The sequence below is a fragment of the Penicillium angulare genome (genome assembly GCF_028827245.1).
Source record: "Penicillium angulare strain IBT 27051 chromosome Unknown utg000007l_segment0_segment0, whole genome shotgun sequence".
Taxonomy (NCBI): domain Eukaryota; kingdom Fungi; phylum Ascomycota; class Eurotiomycetes; order Eurotiales; family Aspergillaceae; genus Penicillium; species Penicillium angulare.
Genome location: NW_026623166.1, coordinates 3,218,371 through 3,244,984, shown reverse-complemented (window position 1 = coordinate 3,244,984; position 26,614 = coordinate 3,218,371). Strand labels below are relative to the sequence as shown.

The following is a 26,614-nucleotide window of genomic DNA, read 5'->3' as shown; positions in this document are numbered from 1 at the left end:
TATAAGCGACCCCTATAATTTGAAATATAATATAAGAAGAATTTGTCGTTATCTTCTCCGTTTTAGAGTTTGAAGAATATTAAACGAATAATAAACTCTTAAAATTGGTTTGAATAGTCTCTCGTAGTAAACTTTTGTTAGGAAGATATAAAAACAACAATTACTCTTTATTAAAACTTAATTATTGACAGAAAAAGATTATAATAATGATATAATGTGAAAGAATTGTAGGTTGTTGAAGCTTTTTCTAAAATTGTATCTTTTGTATGCTTTGTCATACAACAGATACGTTTTAGTTTGTTAGGTTAAGGTGATATCTTCGGTTACGCTGGGGGACACTAATTGGGGGTATCCCAATCAGTGGCCTCCGGCACTGCTAACACCAGTATCTATACTTCTCTCCTCCCTCCCCAAAGCTTCATTCAAGTTCCTTCTGAAGCTTACAAGCTTATTTTGGGACTTTCAAAATGCATCTCATTTACCATGTCGAATCATACTACTATCTCTTTCAAGTATCTTCTGCGGATCTAACTAGTTAGTTAACGATGCAGTTAGTTAAGTTAACGATGCCTTTGACTCATCAAGAGTCATCACCAGTCACTGAGATCCCACCAAAATCAGATGGAAATCACATCTCCCGACTTGAAATTCCTACAACCTACCAAAGTTTTACTTCCAAAGAGCATACCTTCAATCTTACCTCCGTAATAAGATAAAATTACAATACTCGGTCGTACGCTGCCAACGTGCTGCCCTGTACATAATGCGGGGTCACCCAAGCAGCTCAATCGAGCTCAAATCCGAGAAAATGCCACTGTCGCTTCGGATTCCTACATCTGACGACATCCCTACGGTAGTCGCCATTTTATCGAATAAAGCAAACTCGGAATTCGACAAGTCTATATCCGCGACCCCACCCGACGAATTCGAAGCCATTGCGACAAAATGGACAATTGTTGCAGACCCGCCAACATATCGCAACTTTCTCGTTTTTTATAACGAAGAGCCCATTGGTATCACCGGATTTGGATGGATTGGTCCCTGTAATGAGAATCAGGCAACAGATGATCTCTCCCGGGCCGGTGCAGCGGGTATTATCATTCAACCGCCAGCTCGGGGAAAGGGGCTAGCGTATCAAGCGCTTCGCCTGGTTTTTGACTATGGATTTCGTGAATTGAAATTCCAGGAGATTCGAGTCGGGAGTCATTCCGGGAATGTTCCTATGTGGATGCTGATGGAACGGAAATTCGGGATAGAAACTACCAAGACTCCTGAGGTGGATCGGTTTGGAAATGATCTATTGTGGACTATTCGAAGGGCGGACTATGTCTTACAGTCTTAAAGTATTAAATATACAACCGGTTAGGGATATTCAAAGAGGAAATCTTTAATAAATGAACCGCATTTGAGACAGAATGAAACCGTGAACCAATAAACAGAGCAGTCATATTTGAAAGAGAGCAAGAGCAATAGGATCTCCAATATGACGCCTTCAGAAGCCAATTATTCCAAGGATGCACTCCTTGAATAACCGAACGAAACGTCAACTTTATTTAGATGCGACAGAGTTACCTGCATAAAGGCCATTCGGCGAGTGCTTATCGCCGAACGCTGACGTATCACTATGTCCCATGTGCTCTCCACAGGGTTTGATTTGCGGTCTAGATCACGAGATTGGTTTTCTCAAAAGCCATATGACTTCCAAGCTTGAGGTCATATGCATATGATATGTCTTTGCATTTTGAAGTCATAATGTTGGACATCATGCAGAGCTCTTTCACGTTGGCAAATGTGCCTCGGGCCACCGAGGATCCGTTGTATCGCTTGATGAGAGAGTATCTGGAAGATACTCATGAGAAAAAGATTGATTTGGGAATCGGAGCATGTAGAGATGAGAAGGGGAAGCCATGGGTACTGCCAGTTCTGAAAAAGGTATCATGTTTGCCTTGTTGATCGCCGTGTTTTACTGATTGTTATATTGGGGAGATTAGGCTCAGAGTCGTCTTCATGATAACCCTGATTCCAATCATGAATATTTGCCCATTCGTGGCCTCGATTCATTTTTGATAGCAGCTCAGAGACTCATTCTCGGTAACGAAAGTCAAGCAATTTATAAGAAACGGGGGTGTATTGATCGCCCAGCTGGAAATCCACTCAGGTCAATGAGACTAATTTCACAGCTAGGTCTGCTCTTTTCAAACCGTCTCCGGCACTGGAGCCGTTCATCTTGGTGCCAATTTCATATCACGATTCCACTCGGGGTCTCTTCAGCCTAAAGCATTCATCTCTGATCCAACATGGCCGAATCATTACCAAATCTTTACTCAATCGAGATTTGAAGTGGAAAAATACCCATACTATTCTGCTTCCTCAAAAGGGGTAGATATCGAAAACATGCTTGACTTTTTAAGATGTGCCCCTAGGGGATCGACGGTCGTGCTGCAAAGCTGCGCCCACAACCCTACTGGCATGGACCCTTCTAAAGAGCAGTGGAGGAGAATCGCCGACGTTGTCCAAGAACGTGGCCACTTCCCCTTCTTTGATTGTGCCTATCAAGAATTCGCATCTGGGGATCTCGAACAAGACTCATGGGCCTGTCGCTATTTTATTGAAAAAGGATTTGAATGCTGCATAGCTCAGTCGTTTGCTAAGAATCTCGGTTTATATGAAGAGCGCGTTGGGGCATTTCATTTTATCTGTGGACCCGGGTCCGATGTAACGGAGCTCGTTACTCGCATCGGTAGCCAGCTCGCGATTATCCAGCGAGCGGAGATATCTAATCCACCGGCTTACGGGGCACACGTCGCAAGCTGTGTCTTCAATGATAAAAAATTGTTTGCTCAATGGGAAGGAGTTGAAAATAATGAGCGGCCGTCTGACGGCAATGCGACAAGAAATTCAATCACAGCTGGAAGCACGGAGCACGCCAGGTGATTGGAAGTTTCTTTCAACTCAAATTGGGATATTCAGTTATACGGGACTATCTCCGCGTCAGATCCTGGAGCTGAAAGAGAAGTGGCATATATACATGGTAAGTTCATTGAGCTCGGTATTCACCGAGGATGTTCGTATTGTTACAACTGGACCTAGGGGCCGATGGGAATGTTCATTCTTTAGCTGGATGCTGACAAGATTCTAGACTGAAAATGGTCGCATATCGGTGGCGGGGTTAAACCCAGGTAATATCCAATGCTTCATTGATGCTATGGATGATGTTGTGCGAGCCTGGCCATAACCTCAGAGCATCACCGTCTATTCGTTCGTACCCCTAAAGTGCCAGGGTGTGTGGATTGAAGCCAGATGAGACTGGAAGATAGGTGTAAAGAAGTTAAAAGACCTCGATTTGGCCTGGTTTCCATGAGAAGGAGTATATGAGTATATTGGTAGATTTTGTATGGTCGCAATAGCCTATCAAAGGTTGAAACGGGACAGTAGGCCAAACTCTAGCTATTCACCTTTTCAACAAAATAACAATGGTGGTGTCATTGCTCTATGGTATCCTTGTAGTCTCGTTGAGTAAATTTTGGGAGTATTCTTGTTGACTGTAGGTGTTGACATGTCGCCATTGTTAGATTGATTATCAGCGGGAATTGACCAATCACAGCGCTGCTGGATCGATTCGGGTGCGTCGGGTGAAAGGGGCGGTTGATGGGTGTGGTCGGGAGATGGGGGTTGAGGGAGGAGGCATGCTGGGAGTTGTTAGCGGTAATAGAAGGTTATTCTAGTAATTTCCTCGTAGATCAGTAAGTTCAACACATGAAGAAAGAGTGTCAAGATGCAAAAACGCAAGTTGTGAACCGCAACAACTTGCAGGTTGAGCTTGTTCCGAGTGATCGCGGTTTTCACCGAGCGGGTGGTGTGGGCCAATCAGATCGAGGGTTTTACACCCCATTTTCCAGAGAGAAACTTGAACCTTCTGAACTTCACTCGCATCACCTCTAGCACCTCTTCTCTACTCCATCCACCCCCTCCCCTCCCCCCTCTTCTCGCTTTTGCGATCCAATCCATTCCCATCCATCTAATTGTCGATTGGAGGGTTTGATTTCGTCATGCTGGCCCGTTCCCTCCTGCGCGTGCCCTCCCGGGCCATCGCACGCCAATCGCTCGGCAAGTCCACGGTACGCTGTCAACCACCACAACCCGATCCATTGAGCCTCATAAAGAAGGCCAATCGCTTCATCCGGACCTGTTGCTTTGGAAGAACTGTTTTTGGGCTAATTATCGCAACAGCGTGCTTCCTCCACCGCCGCCGGCGCCGAAGCCGCCAGCTCCCCTTTCAACCTCACCCTCACTGCCTCGCTCGCAACCGCCGCGGCTGCCGGTTCCGCCGCGTGGTACTACCACCTTTATGGCCAGGAGGCCTTCGCTATGACCCCTGCTGAGGAGGGGTGAGTTTCCTTTTTGTGGTGGTCGTGATGACCCCTAACGATTGATCGCCTCCTGGGATCCCGACCCGAGGATTGTGCGATCAAGTCGATTCAAGATAGTGAAGCTAATATACCGTTTTTCGTTCAGTCTGCACGCTACTCAGTACCCTTGGGTTCACCAGCGCTTCAACAAGACCTACGACCACGCTTCGTGAGTTTCCTTTTTAGCTCAGCTTTCCGTCCCGTCATACGCCGCTAATAAAAAAAATTTCCACCATCTTAGCCTCCGCCGTGGTTTCCAGGTTTACCGTGAAGTTTGTGCCAGTTGCCACTCCCTGACCCGTGTCCCATGGCGTTCATTTGTTGGTGTTATGCACACCGTTGATGAAATGAAGGCTATGGCCGAGGAGAACGAGTACGACACCGAGCCTAACGACCAGGGTGAGATCGAAAAGCGCCCCGGAAAGCTCTCCGACTATATTCCCGCCCCATACAAGAACGACGAGGCTGCTCGTGCCTCCAACGGTGGTGCCCTGCCTCCTGATCTGAGCTTGATCATCAAGGGTCGTCACGGTGGTTGCAACTACGTCTTCAACCTCCTGACTGGTTACCCTGACGAGGCTCCTGCCGGTGCTAGCGTTGCCGAGGGCATGAACTTCAACCCCTACTTCCCCGGTACCGGTACGTGATTTATGATTCGAAATCCGTTTCTTGGATATATCCCGGTCAATTGGTCGCTAATATTCGTTTATAGGTATTGCCATGGGTCGTGTCCTCTTCGATGGTGTTGTTGAGTACGAGGATGGTACCCCCGCTACCACCTCCCAGATGGCCAAGGATGTTGTCGAGTTCCTGAACTGGTCTGCCGAGCCTGAGATGGACGACCGCAAGAAGATGGGTGTCAAGGCCGTTGTCCTTCTGACCGGTATGTTCGCCGTCAGCGTCTGGGTCAAGCGTTACAAGTGGGCCCCAATCAAGTCCCGGAAGGTCATGTACAGCCCCCCTATTGGCCCCCGCCGTTAAATATGAAGCAACAAGAGCAAGATCTGTTTAAGTTGGAAAATGGGAGAGGCTATAACGAGGCTATGTGACCTGGGCATTCTCTTGTAATGTTGCACTCCCGTCCTGTCGCCTGGCAGATATCTCTTTCGCCATCTGTGTTTTTTCTTTATTTTTGTGTCTAGGGTTACGACCCCTGTTTTGTTAGAACACTCCCCGGCACATTTGTATCTGTATCCTAGATATTCTTTTTTTTGCCCTTCCGAAAACTATGTGCTCGAGGAGTCACCTGAATTTAATTTCCTTTGTGAACGCAGCCGTTTCAGCCAATTTATACAATAGTCCATATAGCGTGTAAATCAAATCGCACTAGAATGCACTGGGCGACGGGAATATTTGATATCAAGAGTCCAGTTCTTCTAGCTGGGTTTTCATTCTTGATCTTCGAGGCAATGGGTTCCATCCGTACGATTCGAAGATAATAGTTTAAGATAGGTCAAGCGACTGCATTAATGATAGAAGTAGACCCGAAATTATTTACTATATAGAAGAGAAAGGATCTAAATTACATCGCCTGGATATCACCAATAGTCCTCTCACCGTCGCCAAACACCCGCTTGAAGATATAATCATAGGAATTCCACATGCCGGCAAATAGAAGATTTGCCGAGGAAATAACCCATGGAGGACTGCGCCCATCAGGCCCAGCGAACCTCTTTGAGATCTGCAGTGTCATCAGTATAGCTGGGCCCCACGAGATAAGGAATATCCATTTTCCAATTTTCTGACGAGTCGTAGTGACTTCATACGGTCGAACATGAGAAAGATACTCCCGGTATGACACAGGTAAGTCGTGCTCTTCAGTGCCCTTAATGAGCAGGCCCAGATATCGCGCAGATGGCTGCGCATACTCCGGGTCGGGACGCATATGTACTCCGACATCTCCAAAAGTCGAACTTATAGCACAAGATCTAGTACTTGATACTGAAGATTCACCAGTCTTAGCAGCTTGTGTTCTCTTGCGCGCGTCATCCGCTGCGGGCGAAAGAAGAGTGTGTGCCTTGAAGGGCTGAGTGGATGGATGGTATGGGACTGGGTTTGTAGAAGTGTAGTCTTCTGCAAAAGGGAAGCAGTCGACGACTACATCACGGTATCCACGGCCACCACCTTCTGTTGCAATAATTTTCGCGTAGTCTTTTAGTGTTACTTCGTAGACGACACCTATGAGAGGCTTATTCCATTTTTGTTGAGATTCGCTACTGCGCAGCGCTTTTGACTGAACCAGGGGTGCTTTCTCAGATAAGAACTCGCTTTCTGTCACTAGAGACATGTCCTCTTCGGTGTCATATTCGGACTCGGAACTCTGGTCGGGGAGTGAATCGGGGTCTCGGTAGTTGGTGCCTGCAAAACAGGGCTCGGCATAGGGTAATCCAGGTAGATCAAAAGTGAGGTAGAGTTCGGGTATGAGAGCGGGAATTTTCGAGATGGGCTTGATACCGCGCATACCAAGAAAAGTCTGTGCAGCCATATTTGACCCGTATGCTAGGTACAAGACTGTTTCTTCACCGTATGTTTCCGGTAGACCTTGCCCGGCGTCTTCTTGGAGTGCGATCTTTTCCGGAAGACAGACATCTTGATCACGAGAGGTTGTGAGATTAGATGCTTGACATCGTTGAGCGGACGTGGCTGGAATGGAACAAATATCGAGGGTCGGGGGTTCAGGTGTAATCACAGGGTGTGTGGTTTGGAGTCGGTCTAAAGATTCAGTTGCGCTGAATCGGCGTTTAGACGGGGATACCGCCCCTTCGTCGCCATGCTTGGGGTTGTCATCTGAGATTGGAGCCATTTTGATGGTCCAAATCTGCAATCTCGGAGGGACAGATGAATGATCTGAGGATTAGTGGTGGGGGGCTGTTAGTCACGGGTAACTGCATGGCTATATATAGTGGCTTTCAAGAGGCTTCGATCGGCCAAATTGATGCATTCTGCCCGTAGTGGATCAGCAACCAACCGCATTGTTAAGCCGGATTCCGGGATTAATAATCCCCGCAACGGAGCGAGCGCTTGAACCCGATGGAACCGGAGTGAAAAGGATCCGTTATAGCAGACAGTTCTTCACAAAGTTCAACAATTCGGGGCTGTTGAGCGGGGTTACTCCTTCTGATCACTCCAGCTGAAGTGTGGATGCTGGGCTTGGTTCATTGGTTGACTGTGGTGCTAGGCATGAGATTGACATGGGATGAATCGTAACATGGGAGCTTCAGGGATCGACCAGAAAGTTGTTTTCTTGTCATGTACTGTAGTAAATCGAGGGTTTCAAGAGCGACGAATTTCAGAGAATATTGTATTTGATGGCATCATGTGACAGCGTGCTGTTGCCGTCCACGATTAACTCGTGTTTGCTCTCAAGTGCCATTTTCTATACACTCTTCCTTTCTTTTCATCGTCATATATTCGTTCCCTGGTATCAAATCATCCCGTTCTGTTATTCGATGGATGTCTGTCTTTGATTGTACTCATCTGGAAATTAAGGTCATCAGATCAAGCCACACACACACGAAGCTTCTCATGTAAACATCAATGCCAGTTCAAAGCGTGATGTGTCGCCCTTCTAATGGACTACAGACAAGCTGTGTCACTTCTTAACAAAACCTGACCAACCCATGCTCGAGTCTGCTATGTCTTACATGTGACAGCCATACTGTCTCTTCTCAGCACATCTCATTGCAAGACTCCCGTTCGAGGGGCGACATTAGACCCAGCAGATTTCTCTCCTTACTAATTGAAATCGCCCTTGGATTTCAAACAGCGGGTCATGAAAGGTACCAGTGCTAGACGATTACGGCGCGTCAGTCAACCGGATAATGGGGATGGTCATTCTGTAAGGCAGCCACCAGGACCGGGATCGGCAACGCATACTGCCAAAGAGACCACATCACGAAGGAGTTCTGGTAAAGGGCGACAAAAGAAAGTGGATGTGCAACAGAGGTTGAATTTAACTGCGGTGTCATCTACAGGAGACCCACTGCAGTCGTTCCACGAAGATAAGGCTTCAGTCTTATGCCATGCTGCCACCAAGCACGCAATCTCAAGCACAGGGTCAGATGTACCACAACAGCTCCAATCAGGAGATACTGGCCCGTCAGCCACCAAGCGTCAAAAAAAAGGCCATGGTACCAATAGTATCACAATTCAAAATTCAGCTAAGGCACAGAGAAATCTGGTCCGATCGTCTACTAACCCCCGGCGTTTGACACTATCACTCCCTCGGAAACCTAAGTCACGGATGAACGGTGTTGCACGAAAACAACTCACTTTACATCTCCAAACGGAAGTTGACTGGAATGAAGATTTAGACCCAACCGACGAGGATATCACGTCGCTACATGACAAGACTGATGACGAAGGGACTGATGTATCTACCCCAGTTCCCGAACTTATGTATGATGAAAAGAGCGATGTGGCTACAAAATACAAGCGGAGAAGCTCAATAGCACGGCAGACCTCCAAAAAGCGCAGGAACTCAAGAAACTCCATACAGACGAAGAGAGATGTCGCGAAGAAAAAGAAACGACTGTCCCAATTGCCGTTGACTAAAATGGCTGCAGATTACACCGCACCAGCGCAATCAGAGGAAGTTGCTCCCAAACCAAGAGCTAACTCAAAAACCAAAGAACAGCTCGCAAGTGCTAATATGGAAGGGAGGTCCACGGAACCGCCGTCGCAGCGGGCTTTGCAGAACCAAAATGGAAATATAAATGAACCGATGGATGTCATCGAAATATCGAGCGCTTCAGTCAGCCCCAGCTCCTCTAGTTCTGAGGATGGCATCGGTATCCTCAGAAGTGAGGCATATCGATATCGGGTGATTGGAACAGGCAGTAATGGCAGGGGGACGGCTATCGGCCAATCGCTTGTTGATGCACTATGTGGTGTTGAGCTACACACGCAACTTCGACCTGCTATTGAGACGACTCTACACTCTACCCGCAGGGCCCAGAGTGGCACTTACCATGACGAAATTGCCAGTCCTTCTTCGCGCATGCTAAGCAACGATAGATCACAAAGTCAATGCTCAATGCCATACCATAATGCAATTGCTGAAATGATAAGACAAGCTCGAGTCCCGCAAGGCCCTCTTCAATTGACACAGCTTACAAATTTTCCAGTAGAGGTGGCAAGCCCTTTAAAGCCGATGAATAAGGTGGTGTCCAGTTCTTCAAATGTCGAAGAGTCGCTGGATGACAGGAACAAAACTGGCATGAAAGTTGGAAACGATGGACTGGGTGATAAGAGCGAAGACCAGAACGAGCAGAAAACAGACCACCTATCGGAGCCTCCGGAGAAACTTGATCTTCTGGAATATCCTCAGAGAAGAATTACGCCTTCCTATCATTTAGCCGTCAATGGGATGGGTAATTCATCGAAGTCCCCATCAGGGTCAGCAACTAACCGGCATGCGAATGTGACTTTTCAAACTGAAAAGAGTAGGAAAGGCGCGACTCCGGATTCTCAAAGGCCCCTTCTAGCGCAACAAACCCCTGTTCGAGCAAGTCCGTTGACGAACATAGTTAAGACTGCCCGAAAAGGCAGTATCGTGGATGCCAATGGCAGTCCCAGGCTTGTCAAGGAAGCGAATGTGGTGGCTGATCGATTGCCATCCGAAGAACTAAAACAGGTGCCGATGCCCAGTGACAATCAAATTGTCCCTTCTAGCTCCAGTGACTACGATCAAAATTCGGTCAAGTCTTCATCTGACAGCTCAGAAAATGAACTGGCGTGGTCCAAATACCAGAGGGATATGTTTCTAGAGTACGGGTTTGAAACGGGATCTATGAAGAAGAGCACTCAATACTCTGAGGTGAAAGAGAGTGCCGCCAAAGATGGCAAAAATAAGACGCCCTGTCTTAAAGTTACGAAAAATTCGTCTCCAAAAAGTTCACCCTCGATTTTCGACTCGTTACCCGGTGTCGGTGTGACATCAGGCCCAGATGACTGTAGAGTTCACGCAAATAAGGACGCCATGCTTGCAGCAAACCTCCCCCAGAGAGAACCAGAAAACTTAGGTATAAAATCCAACCAGCATGCGGTGATTCCTTTGTCTACAGAAATAGCCGGTGCTATCCTGGCGGCTTCCGAAAGCCAACCCAGTGGGTCCAATCCTCTGGACTGGACTTTAGCTCTACAAAGTGCCCAAAGAAGTGCACACGATTTGCTACTGGAGACGAATCAAGTGAGTCTAACCGATTGCTTCTTCTTTGGAATTTGAATTCCAGTACTTTTCAATGCTAATTTGTTTAAAGCGTCTATCGAGTCAATTGGCGGCAGAACAGGAGACTATTCGTCAAGTGCTCCAAATCTATCGACAAGGATGCAATCGCGTTCTTGATGATTTATTCCAAGCACAGAGAATCCGCATGGACCTTTACAACCAACAGATGACCACGGTCAAAGAGCAACACCGCGAAATTTGTCAAGATTTGATTCGGGGATTACAGGAGCTGGACCAGCGGGTACAAGAGGGACCAGAAAGGGGCATGGCGGGGGATAGTGGGGGAGAAGGTGAAAGGAATCAATTCCGCACGTCATAGGGCCCGGGCCAGCTATTTTTTCACGTTCTTTTTTCACGTTCTTTTTCTCGACTTAACCTAGGGAGTTGCTAATACTAATGCGAATGCGGTGATTGGGATTGGTGGCCGCTCACCGAGTACGGCCACCGAGGGAAATCACGTGGGGCCAGAGTTGAGTCATTATGCCATTAGGTTTTATGGATCGTGGTGGTTCTTATTTTTATTCTTGTTCTTGATTCTTGACTTGTATTCTATACTCAATTCTATATTTTTGTGTCTGTGTCTTTCAATCCAGAATTGGTGTACTCCTATTCGATCTTCTACTCTCTCGATTTCTCTCCAATCACCGAATCCACTCGAAGCCCCGCTATGTCGGTGAGTCGGCCCCTCTATGACAACATACCCTAGCTGTCTAGCAGTGTTGAATTGACTCTGATTGTGTCTCCAGTTCTTCATTGAGAACCCCAATGTGGGCAATAATAGCCACCTCGAAGACTCTCGCAGTATGTAACATACGGTCCCTTGCTCAATTGAAGCTTTACTCATTCCCCTTATAGTTGCTGGATACAACCCTCTTACCCCCCCTAATGTTCTTCAACATGAAATCGCCTTGACCGAAAAGTCACGCCAAACCGTCCTCAAGGGACGTGAGGAATCCGTCGCCGTTGTCCATGGAACGGACAAGGAGAGAGAACGTCTGCTGGTCGTCATTGGACCCTGTTCAATTCACGACCCAGACATGGCTCTAGAGTACTGCGACCGCCTGTTGAAATTGAAGGAAAAATACGAGGATGACCTTCTAATTGTCATGCGCTCGTACTTGGAGAAACCCCGTACCACAGTCGGCTGGAAGGGTCTGATCAACGATCCTGATATTGATAACAGCTTCAAGATCAACAAGGGTCTGCGCACTTCACGTCAGATGTTCGTCGACCTTACCAACAAGGGAATGCCCCTTGCTAGCGAGATGCTGGATACCATTTCTCCCCAGTTCTTGGCCGATTGTCTTTCCGTTGGCGCCGTTGGCGCCCGTACAACCGAGTCCCAGGTTCACCGTGAGCTGTCCTCCGGTCTCTCTTTCCCCGTCGGCTTCAAGAACGGTACCGATGGCTCCCTCGATGTCGCAGTTGATGCCATTGGCTCTGTAAAACACCCTCACCACTTCCTTTCCGTTACCAAGCCCGGTGTTGTCTCTATTGTCGGCACTGTTGGTAACCCTGACTGCTTCGTGATTCTGCGCGGAGGCAAGAAGGGACCTAACTATGATGCTGCAAGCATTAAGGATGCGAAGGCGAAGCTTGAGGCCAAGGGACTCGTGCCTCGCTTGATGGTTGACTGTAGTCATGGTAACTCCGAGAAGAACCACAAGAACCAGCCCAAGGTTGCTGCTGTGCTTGGCGAACAGATTGCCGCCGGCGAGAGTGCGATCATGGGTGTCATGATTGAGAGCAATATTAACGAGGGTATGTATTTGAACGCCATCAGCTTTGTTATTTTCATTTACTAACTTCCATAACAGGTGCTCAGAAGGTCCCTCCTGAGGGCAAGGCTGGCCTGAAGTACGGTGTCAGTATCACTGATGCCTGCATTGGCTGGGAGGATACCGAGTCTACACTGGAGTCATTGGCACAGGCGGTGCGTGCTCGTCGGTCGAAGCTGAATGGCAACTAATGGCTCCATTCCTGTTTCGGCTTTATTTCGGCCTCTTCCCTTTCCTCTCTATCATTGCCATCTCATACAATGTGGCATTTAACGAGCGTACTGTAACTTCTAGCTTGAAAAAAGTTTTTTGAATGTGATTACTAGTCATCTATGGAAATGCAATATATCCTTGATATCTGTTTATGATCTATCCTAATACAGATCAACTTCCATTTAAGCGTGCAAGGATAGTCAGAACTATTTCGCTTCTGTCCAGCTGACGAGCAAAGCTATGTAGTTGTGGGGCAGTACGTGAGAGGGGGGTTACATATGATTTCATCCACCTGGGCAGCATTACATAGTATATAATGGATGTACCCCTCCCCCTACTTTTCAGCTGCTCCTGGCGCGAACTACTGCTTCTACCGCATCATCACCTCTTAGCTGGAAGACAAAGCGGGACAGGGAAGGAAATCAGGGGGCGATCTTGCCAGATCGCCAGATCTCCTAAGTACCAAATGATTATGGGCCCCGGGGATTTCAAGGTTCGGTGGCCCAGAGAGTGCGCGCACGCCCGGGCGGTTATACTAACTATAAACCTATTGGAACACGTCATTGACGAGGCATATTGGTGTATAGTAAGATATATTGTACCTAATTACAAAAGAGTTTACGCGAATATTGGCAGCTCTGCTTCTCAAGAGTCATCCTTCAACGCCCGACGACCCTGCTTCCACTTGTCATCTCTGATTCCCAAATCAGGAATCTTGAAATCAACAATACACGCTGCAAAGGAAGGCTGCCGCATCGGGGAATCCTCATGCTGAATCCCAGGGGCATTGACAGACTGAAGAGCATCCGACTTTGAGCCAAAAGTATACTGACTTGTCCCATACCGCCCAGCAAAATCATCTCGAAAAGCATGTGCTTTACGTTTCCGAGATAATGAAGAAGCTATGAATCCTAGTTCCGTCCTATGGACCGTTGAAGTATAATCGACACTGCCATCTGAACTAACACGCACGACAGAGCAGGGGATGTCGTTTGCGCTTTGGGTTGGTGACGTAAATGTATCAATATCAAATATACTCGCATCCCCGGATGCGCTAAAAGCCCATACTCTTGCACCCCCATTTGAAGACTGCAGTGCTAGCTCGACGACATTTTCCACGCGTCCGACTTCCTTCCCATGTATCTTGAATGGCGATATCATGCCAGCCGGTCTGGATCGACCGCTAAGAAGAAATTCCCAGTCTCCATTCTGATTCTGGATCAGACTTTCGCGACGTTTGCGGAAGTGCTCCGAGTCGACGAACCAGTCTTGAGCGAGGTTACTGGACCCCATTACACCGTCGCCTTGAGTTTCACGCTCTTTGCAGACAATATTGAAAATGTCGAGTGGAACGGAGTACAGAACCACTCGATCCTCATAGGCTGCCACGACACGGAGGCCCCAGCGTAGATCGGAGGCGACAGCGAAGGCAGTTGGAGTGTGGGCTGCAGTTCTCTCTAATGATAGGTCTTTATTGAACGGAGGAACGCAGATAAAGGCGCGAGCATAACTTGTTGGGCCGCCAATCGGGGTATCAGACCCAATGCAGAGGAAACCAGTGCGAGGTTCGATGGAAGCGATATGATAGCCATCATTTATGGGAATAGCGCGATAGTGATGGCAGTGTGTTGCGCGGGTGAGGCTGAGTGATCTTTTGAGAAGGGGTTTACGGTTAATGGTCTTCGAGTCACCGCAAAAATTGAAATGGCATTTATTGAGATGATTTGGGTATGGGGATTGGCGACATGCATATTCGCGGATTCCTGGACCGGCCAAGGAGGAGATTAGGCGCATTTCGGATGTGTTTTCGAGGGAGTTTGGAAGGAAGTGGAGAGTTTCGGAGGGTTGGGACATGGGAAAATGTCTTCGTTGATCAGTTTGTGTTGATTCATCGACCCAGTGGATCTCAATGCCACCGGCACATCCAAAAGCGATGCATCGGCGACCTGGGGAGAGCGCAACCGTTCGGGGCGGATGATCTTCTGAGCAGACGTTGTAGAAATAGTGTGTAGACGAATGTGTGGTTTTTGGCATAAAGTATATGTTGTCCTTGGATGGTTTAGATGACGGACAATCTGATGCGTCGTCCACCGAGCCAGCAGTGTATTCTCCGACGCCATCTTGGGTAAGATTTGGGGCCTCTATGTCACAGACCATACCCACGCGGTTACTCAGCAATGCAGCAACAACAAATCGAGGGTTGCTCGTGTCCAAGGTAGCCGATATCACTTCGAATGGGCAAGAGATACTGGTTATCGGCACCAGATTGGATTCTTCTAGACCGGACGAAACCGTGGGCTTGGCATTATTGTCAAGTATACGGAACACATATATCATGCAGCCGGTCGTAACCAGTAAATAATTACTGCAGTTGCTGACACTGAATGTAGAGCTTCCGTCAGAGTTGTGAAGTCGATTTCTGGAATCTGTAGCTGCATGATATCTTGTCCGCTTCATTGTTTTTGCGAGACCTGAGAAACCCACGATTCCTGTTTTCACGAAGGCCGGTTTCTCGATATTTCTCTTGCGACCCGATAATAAACACTCCGTTGCAAAGCGTTTGCTCATCCTCCATACATCACTCTCGTAACTAGATGGATGGCGTATAATTCGTGGTATTGCACAGTCTTGCCGCCATGCGTCCCACCATCCCGCCCGTTTCAACATGCTTTCCAATAATTCCGGGTTCAAACTGACTTTCATCCACTGTGAACATGTTCGTCGGGCACTGTCAAACTCACGCGGTGTGAGCATTGAGTAAATCTGCAACAATATCTCCGGCGGCGTAAGATTGGCGGCGGAAGGTGACGATACACCGAAAGATTTTGTAAGGACATGTATAATCGGTGTTATTTCCTCTGGTGCGTGACATAGTGTGTCTTTTGTGGCTAGAGGTGAGGAGCCTGCTAGTGAAATAATGCGTTTTTTCGCAGTAGAATCGGGTGTCTGCACCGCAAAGCGTCTACTGCGAGACCTCAAGGCTGGCATTCCGTCTCCCACTCAGTAGATTAAACCCTCCGACATTTACCACTAGTCACACTGCAGGCGTTGAGACCGTTCCAATAAGTAGTTGGCAAGAGAATTTGACGAGAGATAAGAGTTAAATTATGGCGAAAACAAGTCTTGAAGAGGGTCGATCTAAACCCCGATCCGTAATATGGTAGTATGGAATCCACCGGCAATGGTTTAGTATAGAGACGGAAGGATCGGGATGGGCCCCACACGAGTTAACGGTAGATGAGCCCAGGAGTGGAGACCATTAACGATGTAGCGATCGTCTTCGAGTCTGATCAGATCTGGGTAACCACAAGCTTATCGGCTAACAGTAGGCATGGTAGTATCGCTGACTAGAAAATGTAGTGGTCAAGCACGCAAGACCGGCGTTTGAAAGTGAAGTATGCGGGAGGTTGTGGTCCCACTTCAACATTTAACAAATCTCACTGAAAGCGGTGGACTGTGAGGACGGTATGTAAAGGATTAGGGACGACAGATCCAAATACAAGAACAAAATAAGAAAACAATAGAGGTCCCGGGAAATGAGTACGAGGCAAGGGTTTTGTTGTCATGCATGAGCCGAGCAATCAATCATATAGTTCCTATGGGCTAAACCGACCAAATAAACTAAAACATTCGCCATCTGGGGCCAAGATCCTGACGGCGACACGTCCTTGTGAGACAAGGACCACGTTGACGGCGGGAATCCGAAGAACGGTATCAAGTGGAGCCCGTCAGAACATGTTTGTATTTAGCGCGCCTGTATTTACTGGGAGACAGCTGAGAAATCATGGGATTTACGCCCGGTAGGCAATAGACGAGTCAGAGAAATGACTTCTTGCATGCACGAAAGTGGAGCAAGGTTTTTGCTCCCTGGAATGGAAAAGGCAACTGAGAGGCAGATCTTCCAGGCGCCCTGGTAGTTCTGGTCGGGATTGGTATTCGGATTAGTATTGAGATGACTTGCCGAGAAAGTACTGTATGAGTGGGACAACGGATTTCTCAAAAAAAGTAAAACCGAGTAGCCTGTAACTCTTGCATTGAAAGTGGCTCTTTTCATGCGCATTCCATGGTGTGAACAAAGTCAAGAATGCAGGCCGAAGCGACCGTTCCGGATGCAGCGTGACTCCACCAAAACTTACTGCCGGCGTTGCAGAACTGTCATTGATACTTTGTATGTAGAAGGTTGATCACCGTTATTATGATTTGATAAGTCCAGGGGCTGCTTGTTGTCTCAGTGGGAAATAAGATGAGCTGCCATCTTGAGATTCAAGGTTGGGGAGAGGCACGGGGCAGCATTGTTGTGATGCTAAGCGCAAGGCCCGTCAGATTGGAATGTGCCGCGATCGCCGATTCAGCACAATGCCATGTGGACCTGATCCAGGGATTCCAGAAGAACATTATGGTGTTTCCGAGGTATGTACGCAATGTGTACAATGTTGAAACCTGCATGTGGTCTAGTTAGGTCGAATTCGAGCCTTTTCGTCTCGTAGATGTTTTCGACCTCGAATCTATACCAGAACTCCGTGGCATGTAAACATGTAAGCAGCAGAACTTTGTTGAGGACTTTCGAAAGCAACGACTGAGGGAAAACATTCAAAAATCGCAGTCTATGCAAATAAATAAGCAAAGATAGACCGGCAGAGCCGAACGCACTGACATTGCTGACCACGGCCACGTTCACCCCCGGAGCAAGTTTGAAACCTATGGAATGTGCACCAAAGCCGATTAAGACATGATCTTGCAAGGCAGCAAGAAAAGTTGACGAGAGAAAAAGTAAAAAGAAGAAATCTAGATTCCAACATGACATGTGAACTGCCGATATACTGCCGATGCACTACCAACTTGAATGTACATCAGCTACTTGCTACTTCTATGGTTGTTTACAATACAAGTGCTATATAATATGAGATTGGAAAGAGAAACAGTTCAAGACGCGGGGCCCAATAAAAGAGTATCAACGATAAAAGAACGTATGAGGGTCATCAAGACCGCATGAGTATCAAAAAGAAAAAACAACCGAAACAGCGTCATGGCAGGTCCAAAGGGTATCTATCGTGATGTGAGCGAGGGCTTATCAACAGCAAATGTAAAAATGCGATCGAGGTATCACGGTCGTATATCATCATAGAATAATCAATAGGAGGAACACACAGGCCTAGGTGCGAAGTATAAAACAGAAATAGTAGAGAGCCCCCGAGAACTTTACAGTATTAAAAATCTCAAACAGAGAGATGGTTCGAGGTATTGTTGTTGGTTTCGTGCAAAGTCGCACCATTTCCGTGAGCAGAATTGCGACCTGGGAGCCAGGCATCATGAAGGGGCACAAGAAGGCTTGGGTTGACGTACTTCCTTAGCCGCAGCTCAAGTTCTCGCCCGCCGATGCGAATAGGCAGTGCATCGCGGTCTAGACCGGATGGTGGCGAAAATGTGGTGGATGCGGGGGATGGGGACAGGGTATTGTCTCCGCCTGGTTGGTCTCGATTAATGCTCTTTAAAGCGATGAACTTCATTAATGGTTCGTATGTGCGAGCGAACCAGTAGCTGAACCAAACGGTAAAGCCAAGAAGGGGCACCAGAAGTAAAGGACGAGTGATACTTCGACGAAGGGCCAGAACACCGATCATGGCAAGCTGGAATAGAACCAAGCCGACATACACTCGGTTACAAATCATGGGCCAAGCTCGACCGGTAGAATGCTGCTGGTGATCCATGGCGTAAAGTAGCTGGTACTTGTAAATGAGCTTGCCAATAGTGAAGTAGACCAGGCCGAAAAAGCAAATGAGCCATGAGCTGGGGAAGACACTGTAAACAATACAGATGATCAAGATGAGAATGGTTTGTGGGATCGAAAACCCGTAGCTGAACTTAGGAGGCGTAGACAACTCCGCAAATTCGCGGGGTGTTCGTGCCCCAAGAAATCTCAAAGGGTAAAGGGCAACACTGCCGAATTCGAGTAGTCGAAAAGGGAAAAGACCCAAGCCTTGCAGGACTAATAGATTGATGTAGAAAGGAGCGAGACCTTCCAAAGAAGTGGCCAATGCTAGGGCAACCGTCTTGGCATCCTTGAATGCATCACGCAGGTTATCCCATAGTCCATAGAACCCACTTGCTGTTCCAAAGACAGTGAAGATCAAGAACAGATTGAAGAACGTGAAGAAGAAGTTCTTAGAGATGATAGAAAGCTCGACGTCTCCACGGGACATCATCCCTTGTTTGCTTGAAAGCCCTAAAAATTTCAAATTAGTTCTTTGCTATCCTGTGTCAATGTTCATTTTCGAATTTGAAGACTTACATTCGTATACATATGGCACAGCCACAGTCAAAAGCGAGAACGCGAGAGTCGGTAGACCTGTCTGAACCAAGGACTGCACAAGGGGGTGTTCGGCAAGAGCATCGGCTAGCGGAGGAAAAATCTTGTGCAATGTCTCCAGTTCTAGAAGAGAGGCAATCGGCACCAGAAGAACAGACCAAAAAATGGTCAAAAACCCAATAATAACAGTGATGAACCATGACTGCATCATTCTACGGCTGCGCGAGACGTATGTGTTTTTCCAAACCACATCAGCAGGTGCTGGAGCAAGTCGAGCAAACATTTGCATGGGATGCGGGTCCAAAGTCGCCTGAACAAGCATCTGGGAGGCAGCAATCGATTCCATCGTTACGAAGGCAATCTCCGTAGGAGGGTATTCTTTTTCTCGAGCAGCGATAATGTGCTCATCAATCTTGCGCAGTTTTTCCTCGTAATAATCGATGGCATCAATGGAGCGGAATCGTAGCTTGAATGGACCATACCATATACGGGTCTTCGGTCGGGGGTTAGAATATCCAGATACATGGGCACGTTCACCTCCTGAAAGTAATTGTGCGTTTTCATCGTCGGAATCTATTGATCGACTTGATGAGTGAGGAGGTTGGCGGGTTAGTGGCAGGGTATTGTCATCGCTCCGTGGGCGCTTATATCCAATATGTTTTGTCCATGCCCGCTCCAGCGAACGAATGACTTGCATTCGTTCATCGACCAAGGCGTCCAACTCAAACCATTTACGACACAGAGTCACAGTCTCGACTTTTCCAACACGCAAACCTTCCACGAAATCTTTTATCTCGTCTTCTGTTTTCAACTCTGACGGAATTCCCGAGAGGCGTACAGTGCGATCAGTCGTGCTTGTCTGATTACCCAGATAGGTTTGTCGGGTGTGAATGATGCGATTTGTTTCTTGGAGTAGCAAGTAAATAGCCAGGCCACTGAAGATATAGGGGAAGACGACATAGATCCACAGGTAAGGAGGGTCCGTGACGGGATCTGTATCTTTCCTTCCTAGTAATTTGATTGCGCGCATGGTTTTATTTTCCCCAGGTGTAGTGTCGTCGTCCCAGCCCGGAACTCCATATCTGCCGGTATATCTGTAGTGAACCGGAAGAATAATTCCAACTGCGAAGGCAAAGACCCAGAGTAATAGTCGAATCGAATACTTGAAGAATGACAGGAACTGAAGGGAAAAGTAAGCACAATTATTAATAACTAGCTATTCCAAGAGCTTACTCACCACGTAGGCATCTAAGCCAGCTGATTGTAGAACCTCTTCATCTGTAATACGATACAGAACAGGTATCCACCCAAAGAAGCTATCCGGTAGTTCTGGGAGTCGCGATGCAGAAGACCTTTGTTGTCTCCGCGCAGCATATAGTTCTGCCCATTTTGGTCGCAGAACACAAAAAGACAAGAAAGCACCAAGCCCGAGAGCAAAACTTATTATGAACTGTGTATACAGATCCCGCCCATCGATCTGATCTCCCCAACCCCGCCGAGCTCCGCCATCCAACTTGTCGCCAAGCACGGTCAACATTGACGTTGACGCGGATTGTGTTAAAGACATCGTGCCTCGTGAAGCAGTGCCTTGCGGCTTGAGAATGGGAGGTGGAATCGTTGACCGAGGAATGCTCGAGAGTTTTAGTCCATCCAGAACATGTGGCGCAAGGGACTCAAGGGTGACGGTGACGTTGTTGAAAGGTGAAGCCCTCGCAGAACAGTACTGTTAAACAAGGGGGTCGCGAGTCAAGCACGGTGGTGCAAAGGGTCGAATTGTGAATGAAGCGCAGACAAAAAGGAGCTAGTTGGTTTGGTTTGTTTTTGTTCCATGACGCCCACTGGAAAGCTGAGTCATCAGTTAGTTATGCATTTCAATGCGTCGCGGCCCGACTTCGGGATCTACTGATCTTCAATGTTCAAGAACAGCTGGAGTCCTTTAGTCTCCAGCTTAACAAGTAATTATGTCTCTCAATCCGTAGTTCAGACTTCAAGTTGTTATATTTTATCTCATCTGTATATATCTCCAAGAGCTGACATTTTCCCCGCTGGTTCAGATCCGAACAACCAACGCGCAGCGTTTATGAAATGATGTCACGGATTTAATTGCGTGTGCACAAATATACCCGTTGTCAGGCTACTGTCAGTCCACCGAGTGTGGCAACATCCCGAGCCCGTAATGCTAGTATGAGGGCCCTTGAAACTGTATCTACTTGAACTACTAGTATCTCACGCATAATATGGACCTTGAGGAAATTAAGAAGCTCAATGTATCTTTGTATTCTCTAACTTGCCTTTGAGTGTTCAATAGTGGCTATCCAAGTGGCTTTGAATGGTGCACGATCGGATTAAAAGACATGAGAAGTATGACATTATGCAATGGGGCAATTAGGCAAATAAATAGAAATTAAACGCTCTCGTATGCTCAGATCGTATGTTTACTTCGTTTGTTCACATTTAAGAAAGCTTAGCAGCGTCGTAGTAGAGATCAAGCAGGCATCCCGCAGACCACGCTTGGGTGGGTGACTAGATAGATATTCATGTTAGCGATATCTTGGAACTGCATGAAGGAGATAGGAACTTACGGAATCGCCACAGTGCTCGCCATTTTTGTTGGAGAGTTCTGTCAGTCCCTTCCATGGACTTTCTCGCAATGCCTTTTTGCATCCATCAAGACGTCGAGTGACCTGTTGGAAGGACTCAATACGTTCTTCGGGCGTCTTGCGGCGAAGTATATCAAAGGAAAGCAAGGCGCGAAGGTAATAGCCACGCTGCCAAACCCATTCAGGACCTTGGTGATAATTGCGACCCTTAGAGGTTGAAAAGTCTTCAGAATCTTCAGAGTTGTTGTAGTATGGGCGGTAGTTCAGGTCAGATGGATCGAGGGTTGCCATTCCAACAGGGCCAACAATTGCAGAATCAGCAATTGAGAGGGCAGTCAGGGCCTTTTCTGGGGTGAAAAGGGCCGGGGCAACTGCCATAGCAATTGGGAAATTGGCTCGAAGCTGGTAGTCCTCGAAAGGCTTGCCAGATTTGTACAAATCCTTGTAGATACCACGGCGGTTGACGATATTGGCATCGACCTCGTACTGACCATCTTCGCTAGGGTTGATGGGAATGTAGTAGCATCGCTCAAAGCTGTTCTTAATCTTGTCAGCCCACTCTTTGAAGGAGACTGATTTTCCATCGCCAACGTCTACGCCTTCATGCGGGTAGATCTTTGACTCGTGAAGCTTAGAGACCCAAGCCAGGGCGCTGTAGAGCAGTCCGGTGATTTCAATTGATGCTCCATCACGAGGAGTTCCAGGGAAACCCTTGTTTCCAGCCTTCACACTTTCTCCCATCTTATCCTGCCAAGTACCACAGTTATCTTGGCTACCACCAAAGACAATACCAGTGTTCCAATCAACTTTGACGTCAATTTGGAACCCTGCAGACTTCATCTGAACATCAAGGTCAGAGCCAGCATTGTACTCGCGGAAAGACATGCCATGGGCATGTCTCTGGAAAACTTCTTGAACAACCTCCAGGAGGGAAGGCGACTGAGAGTAAGCGCGGGGGTCGTCAAATGGGAACCATGTGTCATCATAAGGTAAGAATCTTCGAGGAACCTTCTCTTGCAATATTTTGATGCCATCCGGCACCATGTTGGTATAATCTTGAATGGCTTGCAGGAAAAACCAAACAGAATCCCGAGAATTGTACCGGGGCAACTTCCCGCTGCTGAGAAGATTGGGAATCATACCATGCTTTAGAACACTTGCAAATGCAATAATGTGCTCCTTTGCATCGTCGAATCGCCCTGTACATAAGAAGAGACCACGAATGGAAATGAAGACGTCTCGGCCCCAGCATCTAGCCCAGTCGACAGCAAAATGGGGTAACCCAGCTGCAAGACTGCGAACCTGCTTGGTAGGCCACAAGGAAGCTGAACTGACGAATCCAGTTTGTTGTACGCTAACCATCGCAAGCTGGTGGACAAACTCTTGACCGTGACGGACGTTTTCACTGAATTGATGAATACCCCTCTTCCAAGCGGCATTGTAGGCCACTTGAACAATAATCGCGAAGTATCGCGGAAGGAGAAAGCTAGGAAGACCCCGAACAGCATCAAACTTCTCGCGAAGCCATGCAGCGGGCTTGTGCAACGAAGCATAGCCTTCTTTCGAGGCCACCTTCTCCATACGGCCAACCAGATAGTCGAGTGCCCATTGACCATCTCGCAGATGGTCACAAATTGGGTGTCCGAGCTGGTTGTATTTGATCACATCCTCAAGAACGCTCCACCAGCCTTGAAGACCTGCGTAGACCAAGGGACCATGGTTAGGAATACTATAGACGCCGTCTTGGCCGTCGCTGGAATCTTTTTCCTCGGCATCACAGCGATAAAGTGCAAAATTCAGATCGATCAAACTGAGCTCTCCAAATGCCTCGTCTGCTCCACTGGAAAGGAAGTTGTCCAAGCCACTGGCATGCTCGGTCGCAGGAATCCAAGTCTCGAACAAAGCAATGGAGCCGGGCACAAGAGTATCGAGCACAGAGATAACCACCTCCTTCCCGTCGCCTTCAATCTTAGTACTTTCAATGTCCTTCGTAGAACTTGGAAGACCCTTCAAGTACTTCTCATCTGCCAACGTTTTGGCTTTTGTTTCATCGTCCACGTTTGCTTCGAGTACCCAAGAGCCAATGTGTTTGGCCTGCGTTCCGGCGATTTGAGTCGGGGGTAGACTTGCACCGCTTTCGTTTCCAGGGAACGCGGTATGCGCAATCAGGAAAACTCCTTTCCTGGTCTTAGGGTGAACTCGATGGACAGTGATATATTCTCCGTCGTGATGAATGTGGGTCTCATCATAGCCCTCGACTCCCATCATGGTGTGCAGCTCATTCAGAAGCTTCTTCACGCCTCCAATTCCATCTCCAGCACCAATTTCCAACTTTTGGGATCCAGAAAATGGAGAGTCATATTGTCTGGTTTCATGGACCAGATCAATGAGTTTCGGGTACAGTTCGTCATATCCCATAACACTTCCGATTGCAGAATCACACATAGCCACGAGAGCAGCATTTGGAAGAGTGTCTCTCGCATCGCGCTTCTGGGCGGGGACTTCATTGTCATGCGTGCAGTCCATAAACAATGCCTGTACTGGGGATGGGCGAATATGAGTGATTTTCTCATCTGAATCTCCGGACTTCGCAGAAGCAATAGCATGACTGCTACCGGCAGAAGGGAGATCGACGTCAAAGCTACCGATCGGGCGACCACCATGACGATGAACCAAGCGACTCAGCTCTGCGGTGCTCCAGGCCTGCATGGCCTCGCGAATAAGCGCATTGATGCCTAAGCGCTTGACGAAAACATAGTCTGCTTCCTCAGATCCGGTGAAAAGTTCCGCAAAGACTGTGAGATTAGGGCGAACCTTGCGTGCTTCATCCAACAAGTACTCGGCTACAACAAGTGGTGTAGAGTGACAGTTATCAATACGAAAGCCCGAAAAGTACTTTGCCATCAGGCGAGTGTACTTGGTCATGAATTCCCAAAGGAAAGGGTTATCCTTTGGCGAGTTTCCGTAACGAAGCTTAACACAATCACCCCACACGATAACCTCACGACAAAGATAGGCTTTAGAGTCAGGTCCAGCGTTATCTCTCATAGCGTCAGCATTCCATATCCAACCGTTGTTGGCAAGGGCAAGCGCCTTCGGGTTGTGCTTCTTAGTGACTTCGTTAATAGGCAGTCGAGTGAAGTAAGCCTCAATCAGTGGGTTCTCTTTAGTCACGGGGCCAAGCTTCGGGCCATGGTCATCAATCCGCAGGTACTTGATACGGTTGAACAGTTGGTCCATGATAGTGGCAACATCTGCATCATATTCTTCATAGAGGGGCAGATTTACCGCATCAAGAAATTTCGAAATTGAAGATTCAATCTCCTCTGAAGCTGACTGGTTTTTATCAGATTCCCCAAAGAGGATTGTCAGGATAGCAGCACCGAATTTAGCATCCACTGAGCGCTCAAATCTTCCGCGGACTTGATTTGAGTTTGGAATACCATGCTCGCGAAAAATCTTGGCTTGCTCGTTGAATGACGATTTCTTGAACTCCTTCAAATAATCGGCCGTGATGATGGTCTCGTCATTGGCTCCATTGGTCCAAGCTTCGAGAATTGTTTTTGTATTGGCCTTGACGTCAATGGCATAAAACTCCCATAATTGAAGCTTATCAATAATTTCTTTGCGCAGAACATTCATCGCAGCAACCAAATCTTCCACCTTCGTGAACTCAGTTGGTAGCCCGAAGGACTGGAGGTCGTCGCTGAATTTCAACAACGCTGTATCCAGCTCCAATGCTGACTCTAACCAAGGCGCAGTCTCCGCACTATAGCCTGCTTCGGGGTGTTCTTCCAGCCATTTGCTGTTGTGGGCAGTATGGTTCCAGACAACATCAGTCAAAGTCAACAGCCCATAGTCCTTTTCCATTTTTGAAACGAGGGATGCGACATCGGCCTCTCCATTGGGGAAGATGGCCGAGTCAAACGAGACCTGATCAAAAATACTGTAAGGTGAATTGGAGGCTCCGCGCTGCATCAGTGGTGTAAAATGAACCATGTTATAATTGCGCTGGCTGATTCCATGAAGATGACGATCCCAGTCGACGGGATACTCCCCTAGAAACTTGGAAATCACGGAGAAGATTGAAAGGGCATTCAGCGGCAAGTCTTTGCCCTGGAGGGTGAGCCGCGGCGACACATCTATGTAATGAATGGGGCTTTTGATCGGCTCTGGTGTCTTGACGGCCTCAACGGAGAAATCAGGGAGTGGTGTGAAGGTGACATAGTACGCAAATGCGCCAGCACTAGGCACGGAAATGTCGATTTGGATATTCTCGTTAAAGTTAGGTTGCAATCTAGATTTGTTCAGTGACTAGCCAGATCTAAAATCCACAACGCCCCGAGGAAATTGTCATATGTACCTGAATTCACGAAACGACTGGCGATCGAAGGCTTTGCCTTCCTCAGGAATGTTGACCCACAAGCTGCCCTGGCGGCAGATGGAGCTGGTTCCCTCAATTATGAACCGTAAAACATATCCTGGGTCTGTTGAAGGTGGCAGATAAACATAATCACCAGGGATGTCGGGCGAACCGTCATCTTTCAAGGGAAGCAGGTAAATCTGGCGCGACGGACTCATGATGATCAGGGCTTAGCGCTGACGAACTGAGATGAATGCAGGACAGAAACAATGAGATGAAACACGAGAATCTCGAACAGCTACGCCCAGTAGTTACTGGGGATTGCCAACGAGCGAAAAGCCTAACTTGAGGCCTTGAGAATGGTGTAAAAAAAAAAAACCGAAAAGAAGGAAAGCGACTAGTTTTTCCCCCTCATCTGGAGTTCCGCGGAGGGTGACATCATGCATTTGGGCTGCACCTTGGCCGCGTATTTTTAGCGGGAGGCTAGACCACCCGTGGCGCTGGAGGCTACCTGGTAGGTTCAGGAACAGCCTAGCACCGCATTGACCGATTCCTGCTACTCCGGAGGTGCATTGGGGTGCATGGTTATTCCAAGGTTGCGGGAATTTCCAGCTTAGACAGGAAGGCGGAGATGTCAATGGTCCGTTTATGATTCACCTGGAACATTTAACCCCAATTCTAGATCAGTAGAAAAAGCCCGTATCTCAATTTTTTT

The 26,614-nt window shown here is 47.7% G+C and overlaps 8 protein-coding genes across 8 annotated transcripts; 4 read left to right on the top strand and 4 right to left on the bottom strand.

The window, feature by feature from the left end:
• Positions 1-763: 763 nt before the first annotated feature.
• Positions 764-1,342, top strand: N7478_010468 (GNAT family N-acetyltransferase; the record flags this gene model as incomplete). The annotated part of the gene is made up of 1 exon (XM_056926682.1): positions 764-1,342. One exon carries the CDS (start codon positions 764-766, stop codon positions 1,340-1,342), a length of 579 nt encoding a protein of 192 aa, XP_056776052.1.
• Positions 1,343-2,394: 1,052 nt separating this feature from the next.
• Positions 2,395-3,235, top strand: N7478_010467 (uncharacterized protein; the record flags this gene model as incomplete). The annotated part of the gene is made up of 3 exons (XM_056926681.1): positions 2,395-2,930; positions 2,971-3,031; positions 3,140-3,235. 3 exons carry the CDS (start codon positions 2,395-2,397, stop codon positions 3,233-3,235), a joined length of 693 nt encoding a protein of 230 aa, XP_056776051.1.
• An 814-nt stretch (positions 3,236-4,049) lies between these two features.
• On the top strand, positions 4,050-5,390 carry N7478_010466 (ubiquinol--cytochrome-c reductase catalytic subunit CYT1; the record flags this gene model as incomplete). The annotated part of the gene is made up of 5 exons (XM_056926680.1): positions 4,050-4,118; positions 4,231-4,388; positions 4,516-4,578; positions 4,651-5,048; positions 5,122-5,390. The coding sequence occupies 5 exons, from the start codon at positions 4,050-4,052 to the stop codon at positions 5,388-5,390; spliced, it is 957 nt and encodes a 318-aa protein (XP_056776050.1).
• A 541-nt stretch (positions 5,391-5,931) lies between these two features.
• On the bottom strand, positions 5,932-7,212 carry N7478_010465 (uncharacterized protein; the record flags this gene model as incomplete). The annotated part of the gene is made up of 1 exon (XM_056926679.1): positions 5,932-7,212. One exon carries the CDS (start codon positions 7,210-7,212, stop codon positions 5,932-5,934), a length of 1,281 nt encoding a protein of 426 aa, XP_056776049.1.
• A 1,440-nt stretch (positions 7,213-8,652) lies between these two features.
• Positions 8,653-12,607, top strand: N7478_010464 (3-deoxy-7-phosphoheptulonate synthase; the record flags this gene model as incomplete). Its single annotated transcript, XM_056926678.1, has 5 exons — positions 8,653-10,599; positions 10,670-10,879; positions 11,385-11,439; positions 11,494-12,399; positions 12,456-12,607. The coding sequence occupies 5 exons, from the start codon at positions 8,653-8,655 to the stop codon at positions 12,605-12,607; spliced, it is 3,270 nt and encodes a 1,089-aa protein (XP_056776048.1).
• A 667-nt stretch (positions 12,608-13,274) lies between these two features.
• Positions 13,275-15,617, bottom strand: N7478_010463 (F-box protein; the record flags this gene model as incomplete). Its single annotated transcript, XM_056926677.1, has 1 exon — positions 13,275-15,617. The coding sequence occupies one exon, from the start codon at positions 15,615-15,617 to the stop codon at positions 13,275-13,277; it is 2,343 nt and encodes a 780-aa protein (XP_056776047.1).
• A 2,228-nt stretch (positions 15,618-17,845) lies between these two features.
• N7478_010462 (putative DUF221 domain protein) lies at positions 17,846-20,503 on the bottom strand (the record flags this gene model as incomplete). The annotated part of the gene is made up of 3 exons (XM_056926676.1): positions 17,846-18,852; positions 18,919-20,116; positions 20,174-20,503. 3 exons carry the CDS (start codon positions 20,501-20,503, stop codon positions 17,846-17,848), a joined length of 2,535 nt encoding a protein of 844 aa, XP_056776046.1.
• An 887-nt stretch (positions 20,504-21,390) lies between these two features.
• N7478_010461 (putative glycogen debranching enzyme Gdb1) lies at positions 21,391-26,117 on the bottom strand (the record flags this gene model as incomplete). The annotated part of the gene is made up of 3 exons (XM_056926675.1): positions 21,391-21,459; positions 21,519-25,833; positions 25,900-26,117. 3 exons carry the CDS (start codon positions 26,115-26,117, stop codon positions 21,391-21,393), a joined length of 4,602 nt encoding a protein of 1,533 aa, XP_056776045.1.
• Between the last annotated feature and the right edge of the window lie 497 nt (positions 26,118-26,614).